We start from the raw sequence: 13,050 nt of genomic DNA, 5'->3' as shown, positions 1-13,050 counted from the left end.
ATTCTGCAACCATTAAAAGTGATATAAAAGAATACCTAAGAGAAAATAACTCAGAAGTTGTATATATAATGTGATTCAAATATGTTTAAGAAAAGGAAGTAAAAAGCTAAATAAATGAAAACTGGAAAGTTACTACACTAAAATATTATAGTCTCTTAGTGGTAGCATTACAAGTAACTTACATTTTGTGTTTCTTATCTTTTTGTTTTCTTTAGATTTCTACAGTGAGTAGTATATTACTTTAATAATAAGAAAAAAAAGCCCCAATATTTTTTCTGGTTTTTTTTGTTGTTGTTGTTGTTGCTGTTGGCTGGCCAATACGGGGATCTGAACCCTTGACCTTGGTGTCGTAACACTGTGCTCTGACCAGTTGAGCTAACTGACTAGCCCTTGGTTTTGTTCTATATGTTTGGCTCTTTAATCCACTTGGAATTTATTTTTATGTCTGGTATAAGGTTGGACTCTTATTTATGTTTGACAGATTTGGCCAACATTCTGACTTTTTATTCAGAGATAATTTATTATATAAAATAAAATGGACAGTTTTCACTGATTTTGATTTTTGTTGCAAAGACAGAGTACTGAAGAAATTGAGACATTAAGCATACCTTCTAAGTAAATTAAACACTTTTGGTTCTTTTAGGCATAAAAGATGAAATCTTACATCTTTTTTCTTTTTCTTTTGGGAAATCTTACATCTTGAAGTTTGGTTTTGATAGAAAAAAATCTGAGATTATTTGGTTAGTATAAGCTCTAGATGGATTAAATTAATTGTGATTTATGGAGATAAAGTCCTGAAAGAAGATTAGAAAACTTAAAAAAAATAGTGTTCGGCTTTAACTCTCAGTTGGACAGATCTAATAAAACAGTGATGACTTTTGAAACATTAATAGTAATTCACTATTTTTCTTTGTTTAATTTCATTGAAACTAAATTTCAGTACCAGTAAGTACTGAGACAGCTCAATTTCTAAATCAATCACAATACAGCAATTTAATTACCCTTTTTTTCCTTATATGTCCAGAAGAAAATTCAGATGAGTTATCTGGTGAACAACAAAGAAAGCGCCACAGATCTGATAGTATTTCCCTTTCCTTTGATGAAAGCTTGGCTCTGTGTGTAATAAGGGAAATATGTTGTGAAAGAAGCAGTAGCAGTGAATCGACAGGGACTCCATCAAATCCGGTAATATTCTCATTTTAAATAAAACAAGACTCTTATTTTCAAAATCCGGTCCAGGTAGTCCTAGTAAACATACAGATAAAAAGCACATAATATGATAGGAGATTTCTGCTAAACACAGTGGTAAATTTTACTTCAAATAAAACTGCTTTATAGATCTGCCTTGCCTCCAATCCCAGGTTTAGGGATAAGGGTGGAAGATAGCAGAGTTAGCACTGGTATTGGTGAAATTATTACCAATATTAATAGTTATCAGTTTCACCCCACATATTAGAAAATCTTTGTGGACCACTGCATCAATAGTAAATTCAAATAAATTGGAATATAGAGCAGTCTAAGAATTTGGAAGTTGTATTTTTTAAAAAATAAGAGAACAAAACTGAAAATTTGGTTCAATTAAATATCATAGGATTATAAGGCAAATTTGTCTTAAATGTTTAGAGTAAAAATATCTTTTATTACAGCCATCAGCAAGTAAGTCAACACAGTCTGAGCTTAACATTTGCCATACATAGGTCTAGACATCAGGGAAGGTGAATGTATTAATACTGTGAAATGTGGGTATGTTATTGTATGGATGATGCAAGAGTATTGGTACTTTCAGATTACTGATACGATATTCCAGAGTATCAGCCAGGAGTACCTAAGAAGAAATGTCACTGAAAGTTTGGTGAAAAATTTTTGTTAACAAGAATGCTTGGCAAGTGGAGTATTTTCTTATTAAATATTTGCCTTAAAATGTTATTAAAATAGAACCTTTTTTGTGATGTGGCAGCATCTCGTAGTTATCATTTTGGATATTAGTGATAATTTTATAGTTCTCTAGAAGATGTGGAAGACTGAACCAATTATGTTAGTAACCCCATTCTTAACCTTTCACGTATTCTTGTTACTCCTGTATCATCTTTACATTTTTCTCCTCTAAAGCAGTGATTATATGTCCTCTGGTTAGACATGTCCTCTAGTTAGTATTAACAGAGCTGTTACTCATGCAGGCCACTAGATGGCATGGTGAGCTCCTGCTCAGTGTGAGAGCAGGTTCAGTAGATGTGTAAGTCCTTTCTATGCCAGGTTCCATGTAGTAGTGGAATTGGCACTTGGAGATACAGTGGTAATCATGGTAGATATGGTTCCTGCCCTCATGGGGATATAGACCGTCAATAATTTTGGGGGGGGGCGGCTGGCTCATGCAAGGATCTAACCCTCGTCATTGGTGTTATCAGCACCACACTCTAACCAACTGAGCTAACTGGCCAGCCCAACCATCAATAATTAAATAATGAAAACATTTAATAAATCCTATGAAAAAAATGCAGGTTCTTGAGAGCAAATGTGTGTGATCTGAAAATTGAATCCAATTAAAGAAAACTTGATGAGTACACAAATGCAAGCTCGGTTGATTTTATATCTTACAAACGGCTTAAAAAATAGAATTACCACATCCTGTTGAATCTGTCTTTGTTAAAGTTGTATCAGAATTATAGCTAACTGATATTTAGAGTACTTTTTCTTGCTTTGTACCTGGGACATGCCTTGTTATCAAAACAAGATAGAAGATTACGTCTTCTTTTCTTTTTGTTAGTTCTTTCCTACCCTGTTATAAAATTCTGTCTATTAAAAATCTGTTTTTCAGCCTAAGGTCCTGAGTTGTGAAAACTTTAAGTAAGGGTAATCTTTTTTTCTTCATTTTAGTCTACCTCATATGAGAATGTTATAGTCATCTTTTGGTGTCATCATTCACCAGTTTTTGAAGGGAGTTAAAGGAAAGTGCATTATTCCTCTTCTATCTTTTCTTTCTTTTGAGTTTAATAAATTGGGGAACTAAGGCTATATTCTAGGCTCTGTACTAGTCAGTTTATATTATGATATTTTATCATCTCAGCAGCCTTAAACTCCATTTGCTGATGGGAAAACTAAGACTTGGGAGTTTTCAAATAATTTGTTTAAAGTTCCTACAATTAATAATTGTCACAATTGGAATTCAGAGAAAACTAGGTATTTCTGACTACAAGAGTTAATATCTTTTCAGACCAAGCCTATCTGATGCTTTGAAAATGTGTACTGTTTAACAGTTTGGGGGTCGTTCTTTTCTGAAAATTAGTAACTTTTTTAAACAACTCAATATTGTATTCTTCATTGTACACCAGAACAGGGGTTAGTAAACTTTCTGTAAAGGGACAGATAGTTAATTATTTGGGTTCTTCAGGTCATATAGTCTTTGTCACAGCTACTCACCTCTACTGTTGTAATGTGAAAGCAGCCATAGACAACGAGTATACAAATGGGCATGGCTGTGTTCACTAAAACTTTATGTATGAAAATAGATGGGTAATGGGCTATGGTTTGCAGATCCCTGCCATAGATGAAGTAGTTGTAGCCTTTAGAGGTTAAATGATATGTCAAAGGTTAAGCCATTTAATCTAGAATAATAATGTCTGTATACTGATTTCTAAGACAGTGTACTTTTTCCAGTTGTGGCCTTCTGTTTAGTATATGTTTCTACCCTTAGACACTGACAGCAAATATTATGGGCCTGAAGGTGTTACTAGATTCTTGTACAATTTACTAAAGTCTTAAAATGAGGAATCAAATGAACAGATATGGAATTTTAAAAATAAATTTTAAAAATTCAGCAAGCTTCTCAAAAGACATTATTCTCCAAGTTCATGAAAACAATATAATACATATTGTATGTTTTGTAGTTACTAGCATTCTACCAATCTGAAATCTAAAGATGATTAAGATAGGTCTTAGCTCTCAAAATATGTATAATTCAGATGAGAAACATGCACACAAAATTATGTTTTGCATAATTTATGTGGGAGAATATATAATCAATAATAATATACAAATAGTAAAGATAACTAAAGGTGGAAGAGCTCTTTCAGTTATGGTGTTGATAGAGGATTAGCCCAAGAAGGTATGAGTAGGATTTAGATACTGTCAAATTATTCCAGTTAGAGAGGGAAAGTGTGGAAGTTGAAGTGCCAAGATTGGTTTAGGAAACAATCCAAGTCTGGCTAGATCGTTCATAAAGGACAAGGGAATGTCCAATTGGAGATAAGATGAAAATGTTAATACAGTCACACTTTATGAATCTGTAATGCCAAAGAGCTTTGGCCTTTTTTCTTCATGTAATGGGGTTTTGAACAGGGAAAATGATATTAATGTAGTGATAACCTTGAATCTTACTCTAGAGCCAGTGTGCAGGATGGATCTGAGGAGGAAACAGAGGCACAGGGATGAGTTAGGAAGCTGTTACAGAGGCTAAGAGGTTAATGTATATTAAGTCACATCTTTTTCTCTCTAATTTTAGGATCTTGATGCTGGCGTAAGTGAACATTCAGGTGATTGGTTGGATCAGGATTCAGTTTCAGATCAGTTTAGTGTAGAATTTGAAGTTGAATCTCTTGATTCAGAAGATTATAGCCTTGGTGAAGAAGGACAAGAACTTTCAGATGAAGATGATGAGGTAGTTTTTTTTCTCTAATTATATTAGAAAATTATTGAGTATTTTCCACGTTCATTGAATTTGACATTGAAATTCTTCAGATTTCACTTGAAATCCTCACCTCGATTTGTTCAAACTAGAATATTGATTTGTGGACTTGAGGCTTTCATAGTTCCTTATTATCTGATTTATATTCTTTTTTTTTTTTTAAGAACACTTACCGTCAAGTCTGATTTATATTATATATTAATACTAATGCCAAGAAGTCAATAGGACTTAATGAACATTCTTTTAATGGTCCTTTCATTTTTAAAAATATTTAATTCATTTTCCCTCTTTTAATGTTACCTTGCTTTTTTTTTTAAAGATGACCGGTAAGGGGATCTTAACCCTTGACTTGGTGTTGTCAGCACCACGCTCAGCCAGTGAGCGAACCGGCCATCCCTATATGGGATCCGAACCCGGGGCCTTGGTGTTATCAGCACCGCACTTTCCCAAGTGAGCCACGGGCCGGCCCCTTACCTTGCTTTTTATGGAAGTAAAATATGCATACAAAGTCTCAAATAGAACCCCTAGATTTATTTCCTGGAATTGACTACCTTCAGCATTTCTAGCTGTATCCCTGTTATTCAGTATCTCCATATTTATAAAATAAAAACGCTTAATGCTGATTGTTTTATTCAATCAAAACATCATATCATTGACTTTTACAATGCTGGGTGAAGATTTTACTGTCCTCCATTTTTTCCCCCTTTACACTCACTTCATTTGATCATTGTCTCTGAGTTTCTTATGTATAGTAATACATGCTATTTGTTTAAAACTTACCACTAAAAAGCCTTCCCGTTTGAAGAAAAAAGGTAATGAATTGATGTTAATGAGTTTATTTTATTAGGTATATCGAGTAACTGTGTATCAGGCAGGGGAGAGTGACACAGATTCATTTGAAGAAGATCCTGAAATTTCCTTAGCTGTGAGTATATGTCTACTTTGTTAAGGAATCAAAAATAACACTAAGCTCAAGATTAAAAAAATAGTCCTCTTTCTGAAGTGTGATTTTTATAAAGTTTAAGTCTTATTTAAAAGTCTGAATGATTAAAGATTTTTTTCTTTTATTTATTATGGTTGGCTCTGTTGCTACATTTTTTAGTTTTATGTGCTAGAATTTGAATTCTTTTTAAGACTTTATTGAGAGTTTCACGTGTGTACAGCATAGAGAATAGTATAATATATCTTCAGTGTATTCATCACCCAGCTTTCACAGTTATCACTGTTTTGCCCATCTTGTCAAATGCAGACATTTTAAATACTGATTCATATTATAGAATGTGGTAGGATTTGTCGTTAAAGAAATTTTTTTTTTTTTTTTTTTTGTGGCTGGCCGGTATGGGGATCTGAACCCTTGACCTTGGTGTTATAACACCATGCTGTAACCAACTGAGCTAATCGGCCAGCCTGCTATTAAAGAAATCAAGACCTAAATGTTTCTCTGGGTTCCTGAGGTATTAGAAGTTTTTTTGTAGAACTATTATTTCTTTAATTTTGTTCTTAATGATGCCTTTTATTTGAATAGGAAAAATTTTTTTTTTTTTTTGGTGGCTGGCCGGTATGGGGATCTGAACCCTTGACCTTGGTGTTATAACACCATGCTGTAACCAACTGAGCTAATCGGCCAGCCTGCTATTAAAGAAATCAAGACCTAAATGTTTCTCTGGGTTCCTGAGGTATTAGAAGTTTTTTTGTAGAACTATTATTTCTTTAATTTTGTTCTTAATGATGCCTTTTATTTGAATAGGAAAAAAATCCATTTTTCTGAGTTGGAAAGAGTACTAGTTATCCAAATGCAAAAAAGCGAAGTCGTAAATTTTTTTTTCAAAATTTTTGCTATATTAGAAAATAATTAGTTGACCCCCTTGACATCAAGTTGAGTAAAATATTTCAGACATGGACTTGCAATTTACTGGACTCTTTGAAACACTCCTCCCCAATATTACAAGACCTTTGTCTTTGGTTTTATGAGCTAGTGGAAAAACCTTTGACAACTTGAAAGGACCAGTGTGGGATCTTATTGCTACTGTCTTATGTCATTTGTCAGGCAATCTAAAAATGATCACATTATTCATGGCACAATAGGAAGGACCTCTTATGGCAAATTTTACTTATAAAGTGTCCTCAAGGAAGAACCGTGCTTCATTTAAGGAGAGGAGATAAGGATATGTTTAGTAAAGACGCTGGGATGTGGGAGAGTTTGTTCTCCACATTGCATGGTGGAAATGTTTGGGAGAAGATAAGTTGGGATAAGGAAGAAGCACTGAACAGTTACAGAGATGAGAACATAGGTGGATAGGCATGTAAGGGGCATACATTTTGGATAGCAAACAAAGATGACTGGTTTTAATTGGCAGTGATTGCTGAGAAGAATGTTTTAGCATTTCCCTTGTAGATGGAATCAGAAAACACTCATTTGAGCCATGGGTTTAGAGCACTTCTAAGGTAGTCTTTGTCACTAGTGGATGAGGAAGTCTTTCTCTAGGAGAGGCAGGTTTCATCTAGATTGATGGGACTCTAGTAGGCACAGTGTCCACAATCAAGCCTTTAAGGGAGTGGGTCTAAGCCTTATTACAGAATAAAAGGTCCCATAGTACTTGCTTCAACTAAACAAACCAACTGTATGTATCTGTGTTCTCAAACAGATAAGTATGTGGTTAATATCACAATGAATACATTTTTAGTTTTAGGATTCTTCAGCATGGTATGGCTAACAATAAATGTATGTACAGTCTTACACTTGAGGAGAGACTGTTATATGTTGACTGCTTTTCAAAATCTTTATTGTAGGGCTGGCCCTGTGGTGCACTTGGGAGAGTGCGGTGCTGGGAGCGCAGCAACGCTTCCGCCATGGGTTCGGATTCTATATAGGAATGGCCGGTGCACTCACTGGCTGAGTGCGGTGCAGGTGACACCACACCAAGGGTTGCGATCCCCTTACCGGTCACTCAAAAAGAGAAAAAAAAAAATCTTTATTGTACAAAATGTACAAATATACAAAATAATGTTTGGATATACATGTGCATAGTGAAATGATTACAACAGTCAAGCAAATTACCATATCCTTTGTCTCACGTAGTTACCTTTTTTGTGTGGGTGGTAAAAGTACCTAAAATCTCTTAGTGAATTTCTAGTATACAGTACTATATTATTAACTATAGTCCCCATGCTGTATATGTCATGTTTTGTTTTTTTTTTTTTCTTTTTTTGTGACCGGTAAGGGGATTGCAACCCTTGCCTTGGTGTCATCCGCAACGCAGTCAGCCAGTGAGTGCACCAGCCATCCCTATATAGGATCCAAACCGGCTGCGGGAGTGCTGCTGCGCTCCCAGCACCGCACTCTCCCGAGTGAGCCATGGGGTCGGCCGGTACACATCATGTTTTATAGAAAATATGAAATGCTAAAATTGAGCTGCGTGATAGATTTTGCCTTAGCCATATCGAAGTTTTTAGCATTGCTATGGCTAGTAATTAATGGGTTACAGAAGCTAACTTTCTTATTTCATTGAAGGACTATTGGAAGTGTACTTCATGCCATGAAATGAATCCTCCACTTCCACCGCATTGCAACAGATGTTGGGCCCTTCGTGAGAATTGGCTTCCTGAAGATAAAGGGAAAGCTAAAGGGGAAATCCCTGAAAAAGCCAAACTAGAAAACTCAACACAAGCAGAAGAGGGATTTGATGTTCCTGATTGTAAAAAAACTACAGTGAATGACTCCAAAGAGTCATGTGTTGAGGAAAATGATGATAAAATCACACAATCCTCTCAATCACAAGAAAGTGAGGACTATTCTCAACCATCAACTTCTGCTAGCATTATTTATAGCAGCCAAGAAGATGTCAAAGAGTTTGAGAGGGAAGAAACACAAGACAAAGAAGAAAGTATGGAATCTAGTTTCCCCCTTAATGCCATTGAACCTTGTGTGATTTGCCAAGGTCGACCTAAAAATGGTTGCATTGTCCATGGCAAAACAGGACATCTTATGGCATGCTTTACATGTGCAAAGAAGCTAAAGAAAAGGAATAAGCCCTGCCCCGTATGTAGACAACCAATTCAAATGATTGTGCTAACTTATTTCCCCTAGTTGACCTGGCCATAAAAGAATTATGTATTTCTAATTATATAACCCTAAAAATTTCGACAACATGAAATTTATTTACACCTATCAAAGCGAGAAAGTGTCTCAATCCATGTAGCATTTGTATCTTTAGTATAATTTATCTGCTTTGGAGGGGGCAGAGTGAATATTTACTTCCTTTTAGGAAAAGTTCCCTTCTGTTTATATTTTATATTTGAGTTTTAATGTATAGCTCATCCTTTACTTCTACCCCTTATATTTTAAATAATTTCCATGTAAATGAGAAGCTTTTTTTTTTTTAATGTGAGTAGGACTTTTAAAAAATTTTTATCATTCACTCTAATTGGGCAGCTCCTTGCTGGTTGGTTTTTTTTTTTTTTTTTTTTTAATTTTTTTTTTTTTTTTTTTTTAATTTTTTTTTTTTTTTTTTTTTAATTTTTTTTTTTTTTTTTTTTTAATTTTTTTTTTTTTTTTTTTTTAATTAATTTATTTATTTATTATTTTAGCAGTCGGGAGGGAATAGGAGAAGCTGGGAGGAGGAGGAAGGGGAGGGGGTGGTCAAGGCATGTGACACCCCCCTCATTCTAGAAAGGAAGCCCAGGGGGCATCTGGCGGTGACTCAGCCAGGGCTGGATGAGGACTTGGGGGGGGGGGTGTGGCTGAGGCACTTGGCTCCCCTCAATCTCGTAGCCTGGGGTGCTTCCAGCAGCAGCTGGTGGTTGTCACTGGGCTGGATGCAGATGTTGGGGGGCATGGCTAAGGCCTTTGGCCCCCCACTTCCCCAGCTGGGGAGCTCAGTGTGTTCCAGCAGCAGCCTGGTGGATGGCAGCCTGGTGGACGTTGCTGGGCTGGGTGCAGATGTGGGGGGGGGCGTGGCTGAGGCCCTCAGCTCCCCCCACCCTGGCTCTGGAGCCCATGGCACTTCTGGCGACAGCCTGGTGGTCATTGCTGGGCTGGATGTGGATGTGGGGGTGTGGCTGAGACCCTCAGCCCCCCATTGCCCCGGCTTGGGAACTTGGGGCACTTCCAGCTGTGGCTCAGTGGCTGTCAATGGGCTGGATGCAGGCGCCAGTAGGGTGTGACTCTGGTCATCACTGGGCTAGATGCGTGTGGTCACCAGGGCCAGCCTTGAAGTGGTCGGGGCTCGATACGGTTGGAGTGGTTCGTTCTTTCTCTCATCTTGGCTTTTTCTGCCTTCATGAACTCCGTAGGTCTCTCCTCTTCCTCTGAGCTCTAGCAGCCCCAGCCTGGCAGTTTGTTGCTTTTTAATATTGTAAGTTGGTTGATTGTGGGAGAGGGTGATGCTGGGTACCGTCTATTCCTCCATCTTCATAAATAGGACATTTAAATGTAATTTATTTAGTACATTTTGTGTAAGCAAATGTGTGAAAGATTTAATACTTAAACTTCATATACTCTTAAACCTTCTCTTTAAACTCTTTACTCTTTTGGAGCCTTTTCAAATACTCTTTCCTGATTAAAAAAAAAAGTTGGTAATTATACGAGGGTACTTCAGAAAGTTCATGGAAAGTTTCGTAGGATTTCTTAATTCTATTTTTCTACGAACTTTTTGAAGTACCCTCATGTTTGGTGCTATGTAAGTAAAAATGTACTTTTTTCTCCTCTAGACTCTTGTAAGGGATAGGTGGTAATGATGTCATCATTTGAGAATAGCCATCATTTACACATAAGAAAAAACTTTTTTAAGCCTCTGTAGTAAAATTTGGAATTGTCTTGAGAGTCTCCCCTGGTATACTAGGTCCTTTTTCACACCTAGTTTTAGGATTTAGTGTAATCTATCATTTCCCCTAAGTTGAAAAACAGTTCTAAGACATTTTGAACTTCTTGGGTGTATTACGTGGTTCCTGGTAGTTGCCTAGGTTTCAGACCTTTGCTTAAGGCCAGTTTTGGAAACCAGTGTATTCAGAAAGATTAATTTAGAAACTCTATATGCAGAACTGTTTATTTAAAAACTAGCCGAAAAGGCTGTAACTTCTCTCTAAATTATCCAGAAATTATGCGTCACTTTTCTTCAAGAATGACAGGGTTAGAACATCTCTCAAACTCTGTAGATTAACTTCTTGATTTACACTTAAATATGAATCTTCAGCAAAATAGTGAAAATAACCACCTTGATTTAGGAGTGTTTTTCTCTCCCCCATGTATGACAGTTGTACATACTCAGGTGAGTACAATAAAATCAGCTAATTATAAGTTTAGAGTAGAACTGAGGGATAATTTTGCACAGCAACTTTGTGTGCCAGTTACTGACTGACCATACTTTTTTTTTTTTTTAAAAGATGACCAGTAAGGGGATCTTAACCCTTGGCTTGGTGTTCTCAGCACCACGCTCAGCCAGTGAGCGAACCAGCCATCCCTATATAGGATCCAAACCTGTGGCCTTGGTGTTATCAATGCCATACTCTCCCGAGTGAGCCCCGGGCCGGCCCCTGACTGACCATACGTTGTTGGTATAAACTTCGAAAGCAACACACACACACCTTACCCATGTATATACATGTAAGTAGGAAAAATGACTAAAGGGATCAGTACTTCAGTTTTGGTGGTCCTCAAATATATAAAGCTTTATTAATTTGGAATTTGTAATACTTCAACTAGAACTAAGTAAAATCCATCTTTCTAAGGAGAGTTGGTAGCATAAATGGGATTATAAATGGTATACATTCAGAGTATATGTATACTATGACTGGTATTTACACAATGTTCAAACCTGTGCAAATGTAGTCTCATATGTCCTATGAATTACTAATGTAGTCTTTCTTGATTGTATAAATTTTTAGGTTTAAGTATACATATTTATTGGCTTATAAATAAATGATTTATTAAACACTTGATTAAGAGTTTTCAGAATGTGATTATTGGATCTTCTAAACAATTTTTTCATAACAGAGTTTTGTTAAAATAGAAATTATGTTTGAATATTGTTTATTTGGGCTATCAAAGGCACAAATCTGAATGTTTCTTTTTTTGGAATGGTCATGCCTGCCCACTTTGGAAACTTTGCTGGCAGCTTGATGCAGTTGGGAGCCTTCAAGGCATTCACTAAGACCAAGTTGAGAAGATGATGCTACAGGTTAGTAGAGCCAGGAAATGCTGTTATCTCCCTTTCCTGCTCACTTGGGTTGCCACATGGCAGGCTGGCTTATGTGATAGTGAACAGTAGTAAATGGTCTAGAAGGGATGTAGCTGGGGCAGGGAGGGGAATTTGGCCTAGCTACTCTGCCACTTGTCAGCATGAAAAGACCTGTTTTAATCACCTGTTTACTTCTCTGCATCATCTTTGAAACTTAAGTTTCATGAAGCCAGGAACCTTTTGATTGTGATGCACATATATAGGTGCCCAGTGAGAATTTATTAAATGAATTAAAGCTTTAGGACTTGAGCCATGAATTTGGCTTTGAATTTGGCTTTAAAGCAGAAGCCTGTGGGACCAAAGCCAGATGAGGGTTGGCTCTTGGCATAATTTGTTAGATTTTTTAAAATTTTAAGAAGGGTTTTAAAGATACTAATTAGTATGCAGCTCTGTAGGCTCAGGATAGTAACTGCAAGTTGTCATGGCATTGTATTGTGAAAAGTTTGTAGTTGCACATTCTGGCTAGATGCTGAATTAGGTTTTGATTTAGTATTAACAAAAAATACCAATTGTTCAAAAGTTTGTGACCATATTATATATCATATACAGCTTTCAATTATATATAATTGGGAATTTTTGCTTTAAAAAGATAAATATCTGAAAGCACCAGAAGATATGAGGGTATTTCAAGAAGTTTATGGAAAGATTTGTATTATCTTTTAGTTCTGCTTTTCTATGAACTTTTTGAAGAACCCTTGAAAATGTTCAGAAGTGTTTAATATTGCTAATAAAAAGCAACATAAAGTAGAACAAGAGCAGTGAAGCAGTAAGCAGATAGGAGACTCCCGATGTGTTCAGTAATATATTTTATAGGTAATGTGTCTGAAATGATTGGTATATTGAAATAGTATTATTTTGGATAAAAGAGTTGATTGTTTTTAGGAGAGGTGATACTGAAACATTTGAATTCTTATTGCTGTCTTTTAAAGTTCTCTCCTTTAAAGATTCATTTCTTTAAAAGTTGATAGACATTTTCCTCTCATCTTTGTTACAATCTCACATCTCTGCTGCCTTCACAATACTACTACTTACTACTGCTTAGGTGTCCTGCCAGCAGCTTAACATCAACTTATCAAAACAGTTATCTTTCATCTTCCTAATTCCAAAACTTCACCATTTTTATTTTTTCCATTG

The 13,050-nt window shown here is 36.1% G+C and overlaps 1 protein-coding gene across 6 annotated transcripts in view; it reads left to right on the top strand.

The window, feature by feature from the left end:
* Positions 1–13,050, top strand: part of MDM2 (MDM2 proto-oncogene, E3 ubiquitin protein ligase) — a 43,331-nt gene that overhangs the window by 17,010 nt on the left and 13,271 nt on the right. For 3 of the 6 annotated variants that reach the window (XM_008585766.1, XM_008585765.1, XM_008585770.1), the window contains 4 exons: positions 1,025–1,185; positions 4,499–4,654; positions 5,529–5,606; positions 8,193–8,849. In XM_008585766.1, coding sequence (XP_008583988.1) covers positions 1,025–1,185; positions 4,499–4,654; positions 5,529–5,606; positions 8,193–8,768 — 971 coding nt within the window. In that variant the 3' untranslated portion in view covers positions 8,769–8,849. Of the gene's footprint in view, positions 1–1,024; positions 1,186–4,498; positions 4,655–5,528; positions 5,607–8,192; positions 8,859–13,050 lie in introns of those variants that run through there. The other 3 variants (XM_008585767.1, XM_008585769.1, XM_008585768.1) reach the window with 3 other exon arrangements.

This window comes from Galeopterus variegatus, unplaced genomic scaffold (genome assembly GCF_000696425.1).
Source record: "Galeopterus variegatus unplaced genomic scaffold, G_variegatus-3.0.2 Scaffold3704, whole genome shotgun sequence".
In the NCBI taxonomy this organism is placed as follows: Eukaryota; Metazoa; Chordata; class Mammalia; order Dermoptera; family Cynocephalidae; genus Galeopterus; species Galeopterus variegatus.
The sequence above is the reverse complement of the archived record's forward strand: the minus strand, read 5'-3'. Positions and strand labels throughout refer to the sequence as shown.